This window comes from Bos javanicus, chromosome X (genome assembly GCF_032452875.1).
Source record: "Bos javanicus breed banteng chromosome X, ARS-OSU_banteng_1.0, whole genome shotgun sequence".
NCBI lineage: Eukaryota > Metazoa > Chordata > Mammalia > Artiodactyla > Bovidae > Bos > Bos javanicus.
Window position 1 is genome coordinate 14,010,030 of NC_083897.1, and position 22,976 is coordinate 14,033,005.

At 47.5% G+C, this 22,976-nt stretch overlaps 1 protein-coding gene across 1 annotated transcript; it reads left to right on the top strand.

The window, feature by feature from the left end:
• Positions 1-608: 608 nt before the first annotated feature.
• On the top strand, positions 609-11,573 carry RAB33A (RAB33A, member RAS oncogene family). Its single transcript, XM_061407913.1, has 2 exons — positions 609-2,082; positions 10,986-11,573. The coding sequence occupies exons 1-2, from the start codon at positions 1,825-1,827 to the stop codon at positions 11,439-11,441; spliced, it is 714 nt and encodes a 237-aa protein (XP_061263897.1). The 5' UTR covers positions 609-1,824; the 3' UTR covers positions 11,442-11,573.
• Positions 11,574-22,976: the final 11,403 nt, after the last annotated feature.

Sequence of the window (22,976 nt, forward strand, 5' to 3'; positions counted from 1 at the left end):
TTCCCAGCCATTTTGAGTAACGAGGAAATGGCTGAGCAGTCACATTCCAATTTGCTTACAGATCTGTCACTGATCCTCTGAATTGTTTTCCTTATGGTGGGAATGGATTTAGTCCTGTTCATCTCTTCTGCAGCTCAACCTCACACCCAAATAAGATGGCAACTTACGTGTGCTGCTGGAATCCCTGACCTTGATGGCATTAGCAAATAACTCGAAAGTCGGTGCTCTTGGTATGTGTCATTAATATCTCAGCATATGAAATATGCAGGAGGAGGGATAAAGTCTTAAAAGGAAATGTAAACGGGCACATTTTATTGTATGTAAGTTGTACCTCAGTAGAGTTGATTTCAAACAAATTCTGAACCTGCAAATCACTTTTGGCAGAGGGAATTGGTCTTGACCGAGATGTGTAATGCTTGTTAAGCCTTGAGAAGCTGCCCCCTAATACCGTAAGAAAGTTCTGTTCATTTATCATCTTCCAAGCATAATCTAGGCTTCTGGCAAATTAGAACCAACCACTTTGTTCTACATTCAGTTGCAGAGGGGTGAACGCTCCTAGGGGTTTCCACTTCCTTTTGAAACTCCACCATTCTGCAAAGATTTGTGATTGTACGAAGAGCTCAGGAGTGCAAGACACTGTGAGGTTTACGCCATGTCCCAGGATCCCTCCACCTGGACCTGTCATGGTTAGCCCTGGAAACAAAGTCCCCTTTTGCTGAAGCTGCCAGCACCAGCTTCCCCCTTCCCTTACCCCACACACCGGCCCTCTGCCGCGGCGGGCCTTCCCCATTGGCCAGCCAAACACAACCGACTGCAGCAGCCAATGGGAGCCACTCTCCTGAACATTCAGAGGATGGGTGCTCGTGGTGTGATGAGGGGAGGTTGGCGCCTGGCACGCGCCCCCCTACATCTGGCAAGTCTGTGACAGAAACAGTAACTCGCCCTACACACGCACACCCGTGCTCCTGCCTTCCTCCTCTCAGCTGCGCGGGCTCCCACAACCCATGGCGTGTCTTGGCAGCGCCCTCCCCGGCTCCCTGGGGCACGCGAGCGCACCTGCTTTCTCAATAAGACAGAGCATCCCTTTATCTTAAGGCTTGGGAGGGGGGGCCGCGGAGGCGGGGCGCAGCTGCCCGCCGCTGGAGAGGTGAAAGAGGTGTCTCCGCCCCACATCCCACCCTCGCCGAGTAGTGTCGCTCCAGGGCCAAAGTGCTCTAGAGACGCCCGAGGGTGCAGCTTTCTTTGTCCTCCCCAGCTGTGCTCTCAGCCCGCTGACCCCGAGCGCTCTGAGAAAGTGGGAGTGGGGAGCCCGAAAGCTATAAAATAAATGGGTGCAAGGAGAAAGGAAGACCATCCCGAGCTGGCGTGTGCGGATCTCCCCACCCACCCTCTCCTCCTTAGGCTTCTTCCCTCCGGTGTGTCCCTAGGATCCCGGCAGGGGAGGGTTTATGCAAAGGCGCGGTGGCGGCAGAGGCGGCCTGGGGAGCGCCGTAGGATCGCAAGCCCGAGGGCACAGGCGCAAGGAGAAGGTTTGCCCGCTCTCCTCCATCTCTCGTCCCCTCCCTGGCTTTTGTGTCACTGTCTCTGAGCTGCTAGGAGGGTGCGCTGGAGGAAGGGGGCTGGGGTGAGAGGCACCCCCTTCACGCGCGCGCGCGCGCACACACGTTGCCGGCGCACGCACACACGCGCGGGTACACACTCACAGACACGTACGCACACACATACACACGCACAAAGCTCGCTCGCCTCGAGCGCACTAACGTGGCCGTTTTCTTTGTGTGGAGCCCTCGAGGGGGGTTGGGGCCCCGGTCTGGTCCGGGGGAGATGGCGCAGCCCATCCTGGGCCATGGGAACCTGCAGCCCGCCTCGGCCGCTGGCCTGGCCTCCCTGGAGCTGGACTCGTCGCTGGACCAGTACGTGCAGATTCGCATCTTCAAAATCATCGTGATCGGGGACTCCAACGTGGGCAAGACCTGCCTGACCTTCCGCTTCTGCGGGGGTACCTTCCCGGACAAGACTGAAGCCACCATCGGCGTTGACTTCAGGGAGAAGACGGTGGAAATCGAGGGCGAGAAGATCAAGGTGATTCGGACGGTCAGGTCCAGAAAGGGAGGGATCTGGGAGGGGGTCTTGCCAGAGGTATCTCGTGGTTGTAAATGTCCGGCGTGTGGCCGTGTCGCCGCTTGCTGAGCCTAAGACCCTCCGCAAGTCCTCATCCCCTTTTGCCTCTCTCAGTGGCCCAGTTCCCACCTCACCCCCCACCGTTTTTTTTTTTTTTTTTTGAGGTCTGGAGGGAGTGGTTGCATTCATGCCCTTTGCCCTTGCCTGACAGCTCCTGCCAGGAAAAGCCGGTTCAAACCCATCCTCGACCCTGAGCCGGGAGCAGCGGCACCTGTGGGCAGAGGGAGGTATGAGGGATCTCCGTCCTGGTCTGTGGAATGGATCCCAAAGCACTTCACATATCTTGAGGTCTCTTCTACCTCGTGAATGCCAATAGGTTGCAGAAACCTGCTTTGGCTAAGCCCTCAGGCCTTGGCAGTGGGCAGGCCTGTATTTTAAAGTGCTGTATTTTAAATTAAATTTTATAGTTGAGATTAGGGCTGGTTTGGAATAGGAGTGGTGTGCAGTGGTTCTGGCACAAAGCCATGAGCCCTTTTAAAGAAATTGACACAGGGTTACCTGCCGGCACTTCATAACAGATAAAACTAGTTTTTTTGGAAGAGCACCCCTCAAATGATAGCTTCTTTATTTGTCTGGGGTACCTAATGCCTGTTACTCATTCTGTTGGTATTGTCTTCAGTGGGCCTTTGTAAAGATGCAGAGCAACTTGTTTGAGGGCTAAGGAAAGTATCTTGGTGCCCCCCTCTCATTAGTTTGTCCATAAGTACAGATATTCTTGTCTGACCATTTGTGCTCGGATCAGAAAAGGCGGAAACTCAAGAGGACAGGAATATTTCAATGTGCAGAAGATGGAGGGAGGGAGGACCTGGCAAGGGCAGCTTCACGTGCCAGGGGAGCAGAGGGGGCAGGGTTATGGGCAGAAAAGACACCTCAAAAGGCACTGGGCACTGAAGACCAACTCCTCTAGAGCCACATCTGGCCTTTTCTCAAGCCTGTGGTCAGACACTGTCAGGTGAAGTTAACCCTCCATTTCCATTGGGCAAACAGCCCAAATGACCACAGGACCTCTCTTCTGAGTGATGTAGAGAGAAGGGCTGAGTAACTGGGGAGGGTGATGAAATGCTCTAAACTGTACAAGATTCCCGACTCCTTCGTTATTAAAATGAACAGGTTTTAAAATGGCTTCAGGGACTGGTCCAAGGCACTTGATGTCAGGAAGATGGGTAGCTCAGTACTGATAAGGGAGTGCTCTTGAGAACAACTGACCCCAGGATCAGGAAGATAAGGTACTGTTTTGAAATAGTGATCTTTTTTGCCCCTCTCATTTTGCCAGGCGGTGAGGGGGAGGGGCAGGGCGGGGGGCATTGCTACATTTCCTTTTAAAAGTCAAAGTAGGTATCTGTCTCCATCCTTTCCTAGGGCTCTTATGTCAATGTCTGTTTGGCTAGAACTTCTTTAATGTAAGGTTGTAAGACTCTGGAATTTCTAAAACATGCCTTTTAAAATCTAAAATAGAAATATACTTATGGATGTGTTCTTAAACCCTCAAAACCTTTCGAATTTAATGCTGTCGCTTGTTTAACATCATGTCACATTGAGCCAAAGAGTCGTTTACATTTAAGAGAGGGGGAAAGAAGTCCACTTGAAATTTAGATGAAAGAAAAAGGAAATGTTTGGGAGTCTAGGAAGGGAGAAGAGGGGAAGAGGAGAGGAGGAAGCCAGAAAGTGGAAGGTGAAAACGAGTGGAAGAGGGTCACTGTCCAGTGGCCTTGGGGGAAATTTTGCAAAGATTCCTTCCATTCTAACATCCAGTACTTAGTCAAACTGGATTTTACAGTGTCCACCAAAGATTCCAGACCTTTTCCCAGAGGGCAGAGCCTGTGACAGTGTGACTCACAAGAGATGGAGCCCAGCACAGCACCACGTGCAGATAAGTGCTTAATACAGGCTTTTTTGGGAAGATGATATTTTCAAGAGGACGAAACCTTGTGACACTGCTGATGGGCGAGCCCTCTGAGGACAGATTCTGAAGGGGCTCAGGGTAGGGTGTGGGAGCAGCGGGATGGGGGCCCTGCCTCCAGCAAGGCTGCTGCAAGCCCAGGGCCCAAGCTGGCAGGTGAGACCGGAGTGTCTTTGGGGAGATGGCAGAGCATGGCAGCTAGCACAGGCACTCCAGGGGAGACAGTTTTGCCCCATACTCTGGCTGGCCTAAAGTGTCTCAAGGAACGGGTACCAAACCCAGGCTAGGAGGTGACTGTCAAAGGCTTCTCTTTTTGAGAGAGAGAGAAAAGTCCCCAAACTTAGGCAGCCCTAGACCACAGGTTCAGCAGGAGAAGGCTGTCAGGCTCTAAAATGGCAGTGCTGGGACTTCCCTGGTGGTCCGATGGTTAAGACTCTGCACTCACAATGCAGGGGACCCAGGCTCAGTTCCTGGTGGGGGAACTAAGATGCTGCATGGCATAAGGCATGGCCAAAAACCAAACAAACTACAACACCAAACAAAATGCCAGTGCCATCTGTAGGGCCTTGAAGCCCCATTTGGTGTCAGCTGTCTGGAACCCCCTCACGACATTTATAATCCAGTATTTCCTGGTTCACAAGAACATCAAGAAAAGCCTGCAGCGAGTCAGCAATAATCATAATAACAACAACAGCAACTTCTATTTATTGAAGAAACAAAGAGCCCAGGCTAGGCACTTTTCATGTACTATCTTATTTGATCTTCTCAGCAGCTCTATGAAATTAGGACTATTATTACTGTTCTTGTTTTATAGATAAGGAGACCAAAGTTAGAGAGATGAAATAACTTGCCCCAAGGCACATGGATCTGAGCTTCGGTCTTTGACCCTGGAGCCCCAGCACTGCACCATCTCACTGTCCTGCCTTCCCTGTGATAGGGCCAGCATTCAGCCACAATTCAGAGCCCATGTGTTTTGTCACTGCTCTCTCCTCCGGTCGGGCAATATCTGGCTGGGAGGGATTGTGCACAGAGGGAGGTGGCATGCCAGGCAGCCAGCCTTATGGGATCCCAGGGGCCCAGGGTTTCAGCCCCTGGACTCATGAGCCTTCAAGAACGCCCCCTTCAGCTGCACTGCAGACGTTGTGCTGAGTACCTAGGTTTTCCTTTCTGTCCCTTGACTGTCTTACCTTGAGTGTAAGAATCAGAGAATGTTCAGAGATGGAAGAGACCTTAGAGCATCTCTAATCCAACTGCCTTGTTTTACAGAGAGGAAACTCAGGCTAAGAGAGGGAAAGTGACTTGTCTGAGATCACCCAGGGCCCGGCCTACAACTCAGGTCTCCTAATTCCCTTGTTGGTGCTCTTTCCACACACTGTGCTGCCTGGCTTAGAAAGTGAAAGTGAAGTTGCTCAGTCGTGTTCGACTCTTTGCGACCCCATGGACTATAGCCTACCAGGCTCCTCTGTCCATGGGATTTTCCAGGCAATAGTACTGGAGTGGATTGCCATTTCCTTCTCCAGTGGATCTTCCTGACCCAGGGATTGAACCCAGGTCTCCCACATTGTAGACAGACGCTTTACCGTCTGAGCCACCAGGGTGGCTTAGAAGAGTCTGTAAATCCCCACACTGGGCCAGCACCATGGTCCATCCAACCCACAAAGTTACCTGGGACAGGGATACAGTGAGACATCATAGGGGAAAACTGACAGGCCTTCTTGACATCAGCCTAGGAAGGATGGAGGCCTCCCCCAACCCCCAAGGGAAGGGTGGAACTTCCTTGAAAGAACATTAAGTGTCGTCTTACAGGTTTAGCTAAATCATATCGCACCTGTCTCAGTCTAAAAGCATTGGAAAATGCCGAACAGGACTGGGTGTTTGGGGGTGGGGAGGTAGTAGAAGGGAGGCTCAGCTCTAATTTTTGAGCCCCTCTTTGTAGATTTTCATGGAAGCATCTCCTCCTGTCCAGTTGGGTTCCTCCTACACGCCAGGCACACCCTCTGACCTAGCCTCTGGACCAGGCATCCTGCGGTCAGCCATGGCTGGGGACAGGTGCCACTCAAGACTGTGGATTTCTCTTCCTCCGCACTCACTTGGAAAAACACCCTCATGTGTGTTACATTACCGAGTGGATGGAGGCTGAACTAAGTGTTCCCTCAGAAGCTGCCTGCAGTCAGAATGACATCATGTCTTCCTTAGGGCTTCTGAGCTTCCATCTTCTGCCAGTTAGCTTAATGGTTAATTAGCCATCAGTTTGGTTGTTTCTCTGTCTCCACTGCTGCTTCTCTTGCTGTGTGTGAGTTTCTTTTTGTCTCTCCGTCCTCCTTTGCCATTGTCTGTGTCAGCCTGGCGTGTGAAGCTGGTTGTATCTTAGATGCAGATGGGATGGGCCAGCTCTCTGAAGAAAGACTTGTCTTAAACTTTCCCCGTGACCCCCTCGGGCATCCTCCAAAGATTACAGATATACTTTCTCCCTTTCTCCATTTCTACCCTCCCTCACCGGTCTCCAACAGAAGGATATTCATACCTCATACCTTATGTGTAGAAAGATACCAGATATCTTCTCTAGGGAAAATAAATACCTGATTCACCTAAGAGCACGTGCAGGGGGTGAGGGACTTGCTCAGGCAGCCGTAGCCCCAGGAAAATGGTTTACAAGGCTAGAGGTGTCTTTGGCAGCTCCCCTGTGCCCCTCGATGCTCCTCTAGTGTGCCTGTCACTTTGGGCCCAACCCCAGCCACCAGGACATGTTGCTGGCCTTCCTCTCTCTTCCCCCTCCCCACTGGTTGCCTTTGCCTTGGCTCTAGCTCATCGTCAAGAAGCCAAGCTAAAAAAAAAAAAAAAGAAGAAGAAGCCAAGCTGTCTCATCTTGCTTTCCAAGATGAGAACCAATGGATTAAAGGAGCAATGCTACTAGGACAGGGCTTATGGGCCCCCTGAGACAATGGCAACAACTAATATTTGCAGAACACTTTGTATTGTGCAAAGGTCTTTCTCACATGTTATTTCCTTTGCCTAGTCATTGACTCAGTGAAAGAAGGGGCTGGAACCCGCATCTCCCAATTCCATATCCACTGCTGCATTTCCAAGGGTGCCCACTCAATGAGCTGTCTGGCCAGACTTGGTGGTGGCGGTTTCAGGCCAGGGATGAAGGGGGACTGTATTGGGCACTGTGTCCTGTGCTTATGAGGATGCTAATCCTCACAGCATCCCTACAGGATTGCTGTGTTTATCCTTAGTCTCCAGAGGAGGACACTGAAGATAAAGTAACTTGCCTGAGGACACCTAACTAGTAGGATGTGATTGGGTTGGGATTTGCACCATTGTTGGTTTGACTCCACTAAACCCCACTGGTCCTTGGAGAGAAAAAAAGGGTCCTGGGGGCATGTGTGTGGCTTAGGGGCAGGCGCCAGCGCTGGCCACTGTGTGGATGCTGTGCCCACAGGGGAGAGGGGGACTGGGTGAGGGAATGCCAGCTGCCAAAGGGGGAGGAGCTGCTTTCACTGTCCAACAGAGGCCAGGGGTTTATGAGGGTGCCGAGAAGGACTGGGACACCAAACCCTGAAACAAAACAAGGTCATTCCTGTTTCAGAGAGCCTGACTGTCGTGCTCTCCCTTTGTGATGGCTCTTGAAGCCACAGCACCGGTTCTTGTGATTTTCTGCTGTGAGTAGTCTGCTTCCTGGCTCCCCTCTCACCAGAGAGGGGTTGAAATTCCAAGCCCCCAAAATCAAAGGTTCAAGTCCCCACAGGCTTGGGTGGTGTGCATCATTCTGAAGCCCTACCTTAGAAAAGCCAAACAGCCAACCTACTCATCCCCAAACACCTCACACACTCCCACCCGTGTTCCTGCTAGTGGCAGGTATTTTTAGAGTCCTGAGCTCATGGTGTTAAAGCATCTGCCACACGCATGAGAGCTGGTAGGGATTCAGCCTTATTCAGAGGCAAGAGTTACGACTACCGGAGGGTAGGGGTGGGGAAACCAGGAGCCAAGTGGTAAGGATATTCTCTGGCGATACCTTCCCTCTTTCCACTGACCTCCATTCCTCTCCCGGCCTGCTCTCCTCTTTCTTCCTGCTCAGAGCACCAGAGAGGTGGAAGAAATGAGAATCCCTTCTGTCTCTGCTTGCCAAAGCAAATCAGCCTTTGAGGACTTAACGTTTTTCTGGGTAACCAAAGTCGAATGTTGTCTCTGAAATCCTTGGCAGATACCTAGGATGTCAGATGGATTGTAGTTTTGGTGACTTGGGCCAGTACTGCTTTTTTATCAAGACGACAATATTAATGACAAGCATGATGATGAGGGACCTGATGCAGAAAAAGACTGCTTACAGTCTATCTGGAGGGATGCCAAGAACACTGATGAAATGACTAGAGAACAAGTATGTGCGTGTGCTCAGTCACTTCAGTCATGTCCGACTCTTTGTGATCCCATAGATTGCACCCTGCCAGGCTCCTCTGTCCATGGAATCCTCCAGGCAAGAATACTGGAATGGGTTGCCGTTTCCTTCTCCAGGGGATCTTCCCGACCCAGGGACTGAACCCAACCAAGTCTCCTGCATTCTTTACCACTGAGGTGGATTCTTTATCACTGAGCCATCTGGGAAGCCCAGAGAACAAATAAATATATTCTAAATGGTGTGGTAGAGACTCAAAGTACAATAAACGTTCCTAAGGAAAGAGAACTGAAAAATTGGAGAAGGTTTTAGGAAGAAGGTGGAATATGAGCTGAGCCTGGAAGAGTGGGTGGGATTTGGGTAGAGCAATCTGGGGGTAGCCACTTAGGTGGGCTAGTAGGACCAAAGGTACAAAGGACAGAATGAACCAGGTGTAGCTGAGTAGCTGGAAACTAGGTTGGGTGGGGTCGAATGATGGCAGACAGAAACGTTTCTATTTTGATACCGTATGCAGTAGAGGGCTGTTGGAATTGGCTGAAGCGGAAGATGACACGCTGATACAAGCAGCGATTTAGGAAGGCTGATTTGAAAGCAGTATGCAAGAGCCACTGGGATGAAGGCATCTAGAATCCAAAAGACTTTGCTGTAGTCCAGAAGTGAGGAGAGGAGAATCTGACCAAAATACATGGAAATCTGAATAGAAGAAGGTGATGACTTGAAGATCGTGCCAAAGGAATATGGCACCCATCTCCATAAAGGAGATGAAGGGAAAGCCTGGATGATGAAAATTGATGCTCAGAATGATGACTCTAGTGCCCTATAAGATGTTTACCCAGCAAAAAGATTGAATTGTATTTACTAGATTAAACTTACTGACTGCTAATTCCAAATAAAGGCTATACTTCATTTTAAGAACCATAGTAGTCAATTAGTGACTATTACCACATTCTCTTTCATAACTTAGAATTGTACAAGGCCTTGGGACAGTTGTTCTCAGCATGATTTCCCTTGTCCAAGACTTTGGATATATAAAGGAAACTAGATTGGGCTGAATGTGTGTAGACTCCAGAGCATCCCCTGGGAACTACATACATCTTTATGTATGTTGCTAATTGGCATTTATCCCAAAAACTAAGATGCAGAAGAAAATTCCAATGAGCTAATTTACCTTTTACATAAGAAAGAAGTGAATTTAAAATAAATTGAGCCACAAAGTGAGATTTCAACACTGACTTTATTTTCTTTAAAAAGTCATACAAAAAAAGTTTAAAACCCCAAAGTGATGTATGCTTACAGTAGAAAATTTGGAAAATACAAAAAAGGAAATAAATATCACCTAAAATCCCACTGTTCATAAATAACCATTAATATTCTAGTTTTGTACACTTCCGATCTTTCCTATGCATATGTCTATGTTTAAATTTTTTTTTAATATTGGGACCATAGTGTACAAAATATTTTATATCATCCTTTTTAAGCTTGTATTTTGTGAGCATTTTTGCACCATTTAATTTTTTTTTTTTTTTGGCTATGCTGTGCAGCTTGTGGGATCTTAGTTCCCTGACCAGGAATCAAACCTGGGAGCTTGGCAGTGAAAGAGCACAGTCTTCACTACTGGACTGTCAGGGAATTCCCATACACGATTTATTCTTTGCAAAGAATATTTTAATGGCTGCATAATAGCCCATTGTGTAGATGGGTTTCCCTTGTGGCTCAGCTGGTGAAGAGCCCACCTGTAGATATGCATACATGCATTTTAGCTGTTTATCTCCTAGTGAACATTTAGGTTGTTTCCTGTTTTGTAAAAATTGATTAAGATCTCTGTACAGAATTTTGACCGCATCTCTCTCTTTTTGCTTCCCCCTCTAGTTTTATTGAGATGTAATTGATGTACATTACTGTATAAGGTTAAGGTATACAGCATAATAGTTTTAGTTACATATGTTGTGAAATGATTACTGTAGTAACTTTAGTGAACACCCATCATCTTATACAAGTACAATAAAAAGAAAAAGCAAGAAAAGAGAAAGTTTTTCCTTGTGATGAGAATTTTCAGGTTTATTCTCTTAACAATGTTCATATATATCATACAGCAGTGGTAACTATGGGCATCATGCTGTATATTACATCTCAACTACTTATTTACATTATTTGCTATTTCTTTTGTACACATTTCTGGATGGGATTCTAGGCTCTAAAAATTTGGTACATTTTTAAGCTTTTGATAATATTGCCAAACTGCCCTCCAGGAAAATTGACCAATTTACACTCCAGGTTTTCAACTAAAAACCTTAAGATTTCCAACTCAAAATCTTAAGAAAGACTTAATAAACGCTGGGAGAAACTTCTCTCTCTACTTCGAAAAAGACCATTCTGCCAATTTATCAAAGAACCACTTCCTGTGTCAGGGCTTGTCGCCTCATTTTATAGTGCCACAGAACCATGTTTTGTCCTATCTCTAGTTCATGTTTCCTCTTCTGACTCCAAATGTTGGTCTTTCGTATCTTCCAGGTTCAGGTGTGGGACACAGCAGGTCAGGAACGCTTCCGCAAGAGCATGGTGGAGCACTACTACCGCAACGTGCACGCTGTGGTCTTTGTCTACGACGTCACGAAGATGACCTCCTTCACCAACCTCAAAATGTGGATCCAAGAATGCAATGGGCATGCTGTGCCCCCACTAGTCCCGAAAGTGCTTGTGGGCAACAAGTGTGACTTGAGGGAACAGATCCAGGTGCCCTCCAACTTAGCCCTGAAGTTTGCTGATGCCCACAACATGCTCTTATTTGAGACGTCGGCCAAGGACCCCAAAGAGAGCCAGAATGTGGAGTCAATTTTCATGTGCCTGGCTTGCCGATTGAAGGCTCAGAAATCTCTGCTCTATCGTGATGCTGAGAGGCAGCAGGGAAAGGTGCAGAAACTGGAGTTCCCACAGGAAGCTAACAGTAAAACTTCCTGTCCCTGTTGAAACCAAATGGTATAAATACAAGAGCAATTATCACTGGAGGGTTTTTTCTTTCCCTTTTTTCCGTGCCTGCGTAACACTGACACCTGCTTGTTTCCATACAAATTGATATTAAAATAAAATTTGTATAGATTATCACATGCCTTCATGTCTTGCTTTCTTCCAAGAAGACATTTCTGACTGTGATGAGCAGAAGAGGCAGCTCACCCTACTAGTTAGGCACCCTTTCTATCAGTCTTCTATGCCACCTGAAATGCTCATCCTTTGAGTCACTTCTTCAGGATTAATTCATTCTCTCATATGGTGTCATCAGTGGGCAGAAGTACCCAGAGGGGGTGGAATACAGGCCAGGTATATGGTTCTTGAGAGCCAGTGCAGGGGGAGGGATAGAGAAGTTCTAAAAGGAGACATTGACTCATCATTACTTCCTAGGTTCCCTGGATGTTGAGACTAGGCTGCTCTCCTTTTATTTCCAAAATTTAAAAATACAAAGTGTAGGTTACCCAACAGGCCCAGTTCTTTCCCATGCCCTTAGCTCCTGTTCCCCATTTTTCACTGAGCAGCCCCAGGTACCAAAAATATTTCTTTCCCGCTGCCCTTTCTTGAAGAGGGCAGGGTTCAAGTTAACATCGATCTATGATGTCCCCAGCTCTTTGCTGGGTGCTCTGGAAGAAATATAGCAGGAGGATCCATCCTCTACGTTCAAGGGCCCTCTGATCTAGTTAGGAGAACAAAGTACACGCCGAAACTACTTGGGAACAAAAATTAGTCCAGAGTATTACCAAGTGTAAGACTGTGCTATGGAAATTGAGAGCATTATGTATTCAACATCATGGAGGGGTCACCAAAAAAAAAAAAAAAATCACTGAACTTACTTTGGTTGTTGGAGAAAGTGTAATGTTTGGATTGGTAAAGAAGAGGGCAGTGGGCAGAAGTAGGGAGGCAGGAATGAGCCTGTGGCTTGAGCAGGAGGGCAACTAGGAGTCTGGCCTACTGACAGCTGAGCAGCCCTCATGGGGAGCCAAGCTTGGAGAGGCCCATGCCCCAGGCAGGGCAGTTTATTGCTTTTTGAGCCAATGGGAACTTTTGGTCACTCTCCAGCAGAAGTCCTATAGGTATTTCTTGTATGTCTGGTCCTGTGGATATGACAGCTCCTCGTCCAATGGCTAAAATAACTAAAAGTCTGTCTGAAGGCATATCCACAACAGTCCCAAGGATATTTTTTGGCTTAGGGGTGCTGCTGAAGGCAGCTCTCTTGTTGGAAGCCCAAGAGGAGGGGAGAGGGTTGAAGACAGACAGCCGCTGAGCACTGTCTTTGGTAGGCAAATGCAGCTCTGCCCCGTGCCCCGACAGCAAAGGGCCACAGATGTGTTTCCCAACCAAACAGCCTGTCCGGTCCTGCCTCTTTCACTGGCTAATTCCCCAGCTAGCCCAATTCCCACTTGACCTCAGGCTCAGCCCAGCTCCCACTCTGGGTCTCATGACTTGGTTTCTGCCTGGATTCTGGTTTTGGGAGTCTCCCTAGTAATCTTGGTTAAGACTGTGTTTTCTGTCCAGTTGTTGCCACCTAACATTTTGCCCCCGAATCTCACCTGAGGAGCTGGGGTCCTGTTGTCTATGGGTGAACTGCCTGCTGAACCCTCGTCACTGTGCTTCTCCACAGTGGAACACCCCAGGACCTTGTCTGACTTCAGATGCCAATTCCTCGTCCAGGATATGGACGACTGCTGTGATGTCTTTTGGCTCTTGTGACCTGGCTGCAGAGTCAGGCCACCTCTCAGTGGCTGCGAGGACACTTATCCATTCACCCTAATGGGTGCATTTTAGTCTGAATCCTGGCCCACCTTGATCACGCCCCTTTCTGCTTTAACAAGGTCAAGACGACAATATTCCAAAACCTCTCTCACCATCAGGACTGCCTCTCTTAGACCCAACACCTTTCCAGCACTCAACAAACGTTTACTGAGTACCTACTATGTGCTTCTGTTCTCAGCCCTGGGGATAGACAGGTGAACAAAATAAAATCCTACTTTCATAAAGGAGACAGACACTAAACAAGAAATGAGATATATAAATGAGATCATTTGACAGAGTGATAAGGACTCTAAGGGCAATAAAATGGGGTAAATGGACAGAAAATGTGGGAGTTGGAGGAGAGCAACATATTAGAGTGCTTACAAGAGGCATCTTTGAAGAGAGGACACCTGAGATGAAACCTAAATGAAAGAAAGCAACCAGCCATGAGTGAAGAGAACCTCAAGCAGAGGAAACAGCTAATGCATGCCAAGGCCCTGAGGCAGGAGTTAGTGAAAGTGAAAGTGTTAGTCGCTCAGTCCTTTCTGACTTTGCAACCCCATGGACTGTAGCCTGCCAGGCTCCTCTGTCCATGGGATTCTCCAGGCAAGAATAGTGAAGCGGGTAGCCATTCCCTTCTCCAGGGGGATCTTCCCAACCCAGGAAACCTGGGTCTCCTGCATTGCAGGCAGATTCTTTACTGTCTGAATTACTTTGTGCATTTGAGGAACAGAAAGGAGGAGGGTGTGGCTGCCACTTTCACACTGGTTGGGCCTGAACTTAAAAGTCAGACTCTGAAAACTGCCCCCAGACATTTACCTTTTGGTCCCTCCAAGGCTCTGGGACTTTCGCTGCCAAAAGCAGGCCCTCTCCACTCCTACCTGCCCCATCCCGGCCCTTCACACAGGATGATGTTGCTCTGGCTTGGAGACCTGGAGACAGCCAAGAAGTCCAGGGGCTCCCCACAGTGGCCCCAGGAATCCTGAGAAGCCCCAGGCTCCACCCAGTCTTCCAGCCCCAGAACTTCCTGCTGGCAGCAGCAGGCTGGCCTGGTGGTCCCCAGGTCTCCCACAGACTGAGCAAGAGAACGTGTGAATGGGCTGTTACCAGGGTGCACCCAGAGGAAAGGGGACACAGGAATCCAGAGAATGGTGACACCCTTGTTGCTGTGAGGGTTATAAGGAACAGGGGGCTTCAAGGGATGCGGGCTTCTCAGAGCCCCAGTGAGGCTCTGAAACAATCCATGATGGCCAGCATCTCCCCTCTACAGTTCGCCTTCATTTTCCAGACCTGTACCCTTGAGTCTTCACCTGTGCTACAGAGATAAGACTTGGAGAAGTCACTGCCAACATTTCAATACCGACTGGATGCCAGGCGCTGTGCTGAAACACTTTATATTCTTTCAGTAGCTCATTTAATGTTCCTTCAACCCTATGAGATAGGGATAATACCTTCCATTTTACAGATAAGAATATGCATGCTTACCTGTCCGAGGTAGTAATGTCTTACTTCATGTCTAGCCTCTTTCTATGATGTTACACCATCTTCAAGTCCCTTCCAACCTCCAGGATCTCTCCCCTTGTGGGGATGGCAGGTTCCCTCCAGTCAGTCCCCCAACCCAGGGAGGCCTGAACAGGAGGCCATTCAGTATCCAGGAGGCCAGAGAGGGACTTCCCTCCCTGAATGAGACACCTCCAGGAAACCCGAGTGCTGGACAGAAGTGTCAGCTCCGGGCCAAAGGAGTCCCTAAGATGCCCTTGGCTTGGACAGTAGCTGGGAACCACACAGCTGGCTGGACTCTGCAGCTCAGCCTTTGGGTCTGTAGAATCTTGTCACTGGGACCCCCAGGACTACTCCCCCACCAATATCTGAGCATGTGCTCAGCTCCCGACTCAGCCTGAGGATGGGCTCTGGCTGAGCTCAATGTGACTGAGAACTCTGTCAGGAAGACCCTTCAGTCAGAGAGATAGAAGCTGCTCTAAGCACCGCCATCTGGAGCCATGCTGGGGAGGAGACCTGGCCCCCAAGTGTAGCTGCCTGCAGCCCACCCTGCCTGTGTGCAGAGTGGGGACGGAGGGCTTGGAGACAAGCTGAGAGCTCCCTGGGAAGCAAGGTTCAGCTTCTCCTGTCACTGTGAGTGGCAAACGCAGTGGCTATTCTCTGATCACATCTGAGAGTATAGGGGACGTTCCTGCTGGTCCAGTGGCCAAGACTCCATGCTCCCAATGCAGGGGGCCCAGGTTCAATCCCTGGTCAGGGGATTTGAGCCCACATGCCGCAACTAAGGGTTTGAATTCTGTGACTAACAGATCCTGCATGCTGCAACAAAGATTGAAGATCCCGCGTGTGGTAACTGACTAGGCACAGTCAAATAAATAAATATTAAAAAATCCCTCAGAGGGGACAGAGTTGCTACCTTAACTTTAGAGGCCACCCTCCACATCCCCTCAGTGGGAGGGGCCTTGCTCCCTCAGGAAGGGCTGGTCCAGGCCTCAGTGCTTTACACCTACTTCTGACTCCATGACCGCTCATGGCCCTAAGGGCTGTTGCTGCGGTAGCAGGACTGAGATGGGAACACCAGAGATTGCCCTGGATTAGTAGGTCCCCACGGAGAAGGCAATGGCAACCCACTCCAGTACTCTTGCCTGGAAAATCCCGTGGACGGAAGGGCCTGGTAGGCTGCAGTCCATGGGGTCGCTAGGAGTCGAACACGACTGAGCGACTTCACTTTCATGCATTGGAGAAGGAAATGGCAACCCACTCCAGTGTTCTTGCCTGGAGAATCCTAGGGACGGAGAGCCTGGTGGGCTGCCATCTATGGGGTCACACAGAGTCGGATACGACTGAAGCGACTTAGCAGCAGCAGCAGTAGGTCCCCAGTGCTGATTCAGAGCTGACTGTATGAAATCCCTTGGCAACATGTTATAGTATGGATTCCTAGGGCACCAGCCTAGACATTCTGATGTATTCGATCTGGGGGCCACGCCCAGGAATTTTTTTTAACATGCACAGTTGATTCTGATGTTCCTCCAGGTCTCTGTGTCTCTCGCCCCCTCCACCCCCGCAGGCATCCTGATAAACCCTAAAGTTTACAACTACCTTTCCTGAGCCATGCTTTCAAAATTAGTGATCTAGGTAACCACAGAATCCAGCCTGGTGATTCTTTCCTAGGATAAATGAAACTGTTCCAGACATAGCAAATGTCCTTGGGCTGTTTGTCTGAAATAGAAGGCAAGAGCCTCTTAACCATGAGAGGAAAGTGAAGAACTAATTTGGAGCATTAACAGTTCAACACTATGAGGACCACTCTGGACACAAGACTGATAATTCAATAGAGATTGCATGTCTGCTGTGTGCCCTCTGCTGGTAAAATTAGTGAAGGCTGGAAAGTGTTTGCTGTGCTGTGCTTAGTCGCTCAGTCGTGTTCAACTCTTTGCAACCCCATGGATTGTACCCCGCCGGGCTCCTTTGTCCATGGGATTCTCCAGGCAAGAATACTGGAGTGGGTTGCCAGGCCCTCCTTCGAATCTTTCCAACCCAGGGATCGAACCCAGGTCCCCTGCATTGCAGGTGGATTCTTTAATATCTAATGGGTGCTGACCATGTCCTGGTGTGGAAGCCCATACAGAAGGAGTGAATCCTGGTCCCAGTGTGGGCACTTGGACACCTGGAGCTAGGAAGGCTACTAACCAAAAAAGAATTTTAGGTGTAATAATGATACGTACAAACTGAACATATTGACTTTATATAATTTGATGAGTTTAGACATATGCACATACTCAGTGAAACCATCACCACAATCAAGGTAATAAACATATCCATCACTTTTTTTATTTCGAACTTATCTTCCCTCATAGCTCAGTCAGTAAAGAATCTTCCTGCAATGCAGGAGACATGGGTTCAATTCCTGTCCTGGGTCGGAAAGATCCCCTGGAGAAGGAAATGGCAACCCACTCTAGTATTCTTGCCTGGAGAATCCCATGGACAGAGGAGCCTGGCAGGTTACAGTCCATGGGTCCCAAGAGTCAGACACAACTTAGTGATTAAACCACCACCACCACCACCATCAGTTTTTGTGTCAAGAACACTTTCCCTAGTACTTTAAATTTGTAAAGAGGGTCAGTTCAGTTTAGTTCAGTCACTCAGTCGTATCCGGCTCTTTGCAACCCCATGGACTGCAGCACACTAGGCTTCCCTGTCCATCACCAACTCCCAAAGCCCACTCAAACTCATGTCCATTGAGTTGATAATACCATCCAACCATCTCATCCTCTGTTGTCCCCTTCTCCTTCTGCCTTCAATCTTTCCCAGCATCAGGGTCTTTTCCAGTGAGTTGGCTCTTCCCATCAGGTGGCCAAAGTATTGGAGCTTCAACTTCAGCATCACTCCTTCCAATGAATATTCAGGACTGATTTCCTTTAAGAGTGACTGATTTGATCTCCTTGCAGTCCAAGGGACTCTCAAGAGTCTTCTCCAACAGCACAGTTCAAAAGCACCACAGTAAAGATCTCATGTTATGAGTTACTCTTAGAACTAAGCTCCCTTACTAAGTCACTGGGCTGAACTCTCCTAAGGGAAATTTGTGACCCCTGGAGAATGCTCAGTCTGGTGGCAAGGAAGGAGGGAAGACATTGAGAAGCATTTCACCTGTCCAGGGAGATAGATTTTGAATCTAGGTAAGTAAGTAACCCTGGGAGCCTGAAGAGAGAGCCCTGGGGGTACAGGGAGAATCCCCTAAGCCATGACACAGTTGAAATTGGTACAAATGGACCTTATGACCTGAGCTGACTCTGGTTGGTACTTAATCTCTTCTCCAGCAATAAAATAAGTATGTATTATGACCCGCTACATTTAAAGTACTGGAGGAAGCATCAGATACAACCGTGGATAAGAAACCTGGCTTATCTGATCCTTACCCACCAATCCCAGGTGGAAACCCTGACGTTGCAGATAAAGGGGAATTATCCAGGTATTGGGGCTTCCCAGGTGACACTAGTGGTAAAGAACCCACCTGCCAATGCAGGAGACATAACAGATGCAGGTTTGATCCCTAGGTTGGGAAGATACCCTGGAGGAGGGCACGGCAACCCACTCCATTATATTCTTGCCTGGAGAACTCCGTGGACAGAGCCTGACAGGCTACAGTCCATAGTGTCCCACAGAGCTGAGCATGACTGAAGCAATTTAGCATGCACACAGGCACCCAGGTATTTCAGTCTTTCCTGTCCTTCATGGGATATTATTCCATGGGGAGGATGATGTCAAATCTCACCCAGTTTTCAAGCTCTCTACCTCCAACTCAAATAATGACAATTATTAATGGCAGCTAAACTTTACGGTCTATTCTGCACTGCTGAAGTATTCGGTTATGTGCTTAACATGGACTATCATGTTTGATTCTCACAGTAACCTCTGAGGCATGGAATTAGCAAAGTCACTTGCCCAGGCTCACACCGCTGCCCAGTGTCAGAGCAGGGGTGACCCAAGTCTAACTGCAGAGCCAGAACCACATCGCTAACTTCTCTTGTCTCTGTTTCTTTCAAGCCTGGAAGGAAGCTGTGCTCCTGGGCCTGAGACAAAGGGCTCTACTCCTGTTGCATCCAGGACAAAGTAGTACATTAATTGGGAGCTGATCCTATATGCCAGGGCTTGACCTGGTGATATCACCCTAGAATCAGGTTCAGTTCAGTCGCTCAGTCGTGTCCGACTCTTTGTGACCCCATGAATCGCAGCACGCCAAGCCTCCCTGTCCATCACCAACTCCCGGAGTTCACTCAAACTTATATCCATCGAATCGGTGATGCTATCCAGCCATCTCATCCTCGGTCATCCCCTTCTCCTCCTGCCCCAAATCCCTCCCAGCATCAGAGTCTTTTCCAATGAGTCAACTCTTCACATGAGGTGGCCAAAGTACTGGAGTTTCAGCTTTAGCATCATTCCTTCCAAAGAAATCCTAGGGCTGATCTCCTTCAGAATGGACTGGTTGGATCTCCTTGCAGTCCAAGGGACTCTCAAGAGTCTTCTCCAACCACAGTTCAAAAGCATCAATTCTTCGGTGCTCAGCCTTCTTCACAGTCCAACTCTCACATCCATACATGACCGCAGGAAAAACCATAGCCTTGACTAAACAGATCTTTGTTGGCAAAGTAATGTCTCTGCTTTTTAATATGTTATCTAGGTTGGTCATAACTTTCCTTCCAAGGAATAAGTGCCTTTTAATTTCATGGCTGCAGTCACCATCTGCAGTGATTTTGGAGCCCAGAAAAATAAAGTCTGACAGTTTCCACTGTTTCCCCATCTATTTCCCATGAAGTGATGGGACCAGATGCCATGATCTTCGTTTTCTGAATGTTGAAGTTTAAGCCAACTTTTTCACTCTCCACTTTCACTTTCATCAAGAGGCTTTTTAGCTCCTCTTCACTTTCTGCCATAAGGGTGGTGTCATCTCCATATCTGAGATTATTGATATTTCTCCGGGCAATCTTGATTCCAGCTTGTCCTGCTTCCAGTCCAGCGTTTCTCATAATGTACTCTGCATATAAGTTAAATAAGCAGGGTGACAATATACAGCCTTGACGAACTCCTTTTCCTATTTGGAACCAGTCTGTTGTTCCATGTCCAGTTCTAACTGTTGCTTCCTGACCTGCATACAGATTTCTCAAGAGGCAGGTCAGCTGGTCTGGTATTCCCATCTCTTGAAGAATTGTCCACAGTTTATTGTGATCCACACAGTCAAAGGCTTTGGCATAGTCAATAAAGCAGAAATAGATGTTTTTCTGGAACTCTCTTGCGTTTTCCATGATCCAGCAGATGTTGGCAATTTGATCTCTGGTTCCTCTGCCTTTTCTAAAACCAGCTTGAACGTCTGGAAGTCCACGGTTCACTATTGCTGAAGCCTGGCTTGGAGAATTTTGAGCATTACTTTACTAGCATGTGAGATGAGTGCAACTGAGCGGTAGTTTGAGCATTCTCTGGCATTGCCTTTCTTTGGGATTGGAATGAAAACTGACCTTTTCCAGTCCTGTGGCCACTGCTGAGTTTTCCAAATGTGCTGGCATATTGAATCCAGCACTTTCATGGCATCATCTTTCAGGATTTGAAATAGCTCAACTGGAATTCCATCACCTCCACTAGCTTTGCTCGTAGTGATGCTCTCTAAGGCCCACTTGACTTCACATTCCAGGATGTCTGGCTCTAGGTCAGTGATCACACCATCGTGATTATCTTGGTAGTGAAGATCTTTTTTGTATAGTTCTTCTGTGTATTCTTGCCACCTCTTCTTAATATCTTCTGCTTCTATTAGGTCCATACCATTTCTGTCCTTTATCGAGCCCATCTTTGCATGAAATGTTCCCTTGGTATCTCTAGTTTTCTTGAAGAGATCTCTAGTCTTTCCCATTCTGTTGTTTTCCTCTATTTCTTTGCATTGATCGCTGAGGAAGGCTTTCTTATCTCTCCTTGCTATTCTTTGGAACTCTGCATTCAGATGTTTATATCTTTCCTTTTCTCCTCTGCTTTTTGCTTCTCTTCTTTTCACAGCTACTTGTAAGGCCTCTCCAGACAGCCATTTTGCTTTTTTGCATTTCTTTTCCATGGGGATGGTCTTGATCCCTGTCTCCTGTACAATGTCACGAACCTCATTCCATAGTTCATCAGGCACTCTATCTATCAGATCTAGGCCCTTAAATCTATTTCTCACTTCCACTGTAAAATCATAAGGGATTTGATTTAGGTCATACCTGAATGGTCTAGTGGTTTTCCCTACTTTCTTCAATTTAAGTCTGAATTTGGCAATAAGGAGTTCATGGTCTGAGCCACAGTCAGCTCCCAGTCTTGTTTTTGTTGACTGTATAGAGCTTCTCCATCTTTGGCTGCAAAGAAAATAATCAATCTGGCCTTTAGGATAAATCAATCAATAAATAGACAACTGATTAAATGGCCTAATTTTCTAAGCTTGAGATATTTACTGATTTACTCAAGGATACTTAAGATACTGAAGATTTGCTAGGTAGAAATGCCCCTTTCTATTCCCAACATTTTTGTCAAGAAAAAGAAACTTGCACAACTTTAAGCATTCTTTCTGTTCTATGTTCAGTTCAGCTCAGTTCAGTTCAGTCGTGTCCAACTCTTTGCAGCCCCATGAACTGCACCATGCCAGGCCTCCCTGTACATCACTAACTCCCAGAGTTTAATCAAACTCATGTCCATTGAGTCGGTGATGCCATCCAACCATCTCATCCTCTGTCATCCCCTTCTCCTCCCACCTTCAATCTTTCCCAGCATCAGGGTCTTTTCAAATGAGTCAGCTCTTCGCATCAAGTGGCCAAGGTATTGGAGTTTCAGCTTCAACATCAGTCCTTCCAATGAACACTCAGGGCTGATCTCCTTTAGGATAGACTAGTTGGATCTCCTTGCAGTCCAAGGGCCTCTTCAAAGTCTTGTCCGACACCACAGTTCAAAAGCATCTATTCTTCAGCGCTCAGCTTTCTTTATGGTTCAACTCTCACATCCATGCATGACTACTGGAAAAACCATAGTCTTGACTGGATGAACCTTTGTTGGAAAGATAAGGTCTCTGCTTTTTAATATGCTGTCTAGGCTGGTCATAACTTTCCTTCCAAGGAATAAACATCTTTTAATTTCATGGCTGACGTCACCATCTGCAGTGATTTTGGAGCTCAAAAAAATAAAGTCTGACACTGTTTCCACTGTTTCCTCATCTATTTGCCATGAAGTGATGGGACCGGATGCCATGATCTTCATTTTCTGAATGTTGAGCTTTAAGCCAACTTTTTCACTCTCCTCTTTCACTTTCATCAAGAGGCTCTTTAGTTCTTCTTCACTTTCTGCCATAAGGATGGTGTCATCTGCATATCTGAGGTTATTGATATTTCTCCCGGCAATCTTGATTCCAACTTGTGCTTCTTCCAGCCCAGCGTTTCTCATGATATACTCTGCATATAAGTTAAATAAGCAGGGTGACAACATACAGCCTTGACATATTCCTTTTTCTATTTGGAACCAGTCTGTTGTTCCATGCCCAGGTAGATACATTGGAGGAAATGGAGGGCAGGAAAGGAGGAGATAAGGGGCAAACAGAGCTGTTCCCAGATCTACTGAAAATATCCCAAATTTCTGAGAAAAGCAGGGACTTTTTAATCATTTCAAAGCTTTACTAAAGGAAAGGCTGAATCTGCCTGCAATGCAGGAGACCCGGGTTCTATTCCTGGGTCAGGAAGATCCCCTGGAGAAGGAAATGGTAACCCCCTCTAGTATTTTTACCTGGAGAATACCATGGACACAGGAGCCTGGCAGGCTACTGTCCATGGGGTCACAAGGGTCAGACATGACTTAGTGACTAAACCACCAAAGGAAAGGCTACTTTACTGCTGGTATATACAATGACACTTTTTAATAAAATTACTAGTATTAGTTAATACTAATACTAGTAATAATGTAATAATACTAGTAATACTGCTCATCTCAGACAAGCAGCTGAGATCCCTGGAAATGAATTCCTGGTAATAATCATTTAAAAAGTTTCCTGTAAACATGAGATTCTTTCACAGAAGAAATGTTTTCCTCCAAAGCAGATTGGATTCTGTACTCATTTTTTAATGAGTCAGTGTCTTATCATTGTTGTGACAGGAAAAGCCATAACTACCCTCATTTCCAACATTAGAGAATTATAGCATGTATAACGGAAGCTCTGTGATAAGATGTTATCGACCTAACAGTTTGGAG

Excerpts from the sequence above, each read along its gene's own strand:
- RAB33A (XM_061407913.1), top strand. The coding sequence starts at position 1,825 with ATGGCGCAGCCCATCCTGGGCCATGGGAACCTGCAGCCCGCCTCGGCC. Across the intron at positions 2,083-10,985 it reads TCGAGGGCGAGAAGATCAAG|GTTCAGGTGTGGGACACAGC; the intron begins GTGATTCGGACG and ends CGTATCTTCCAG.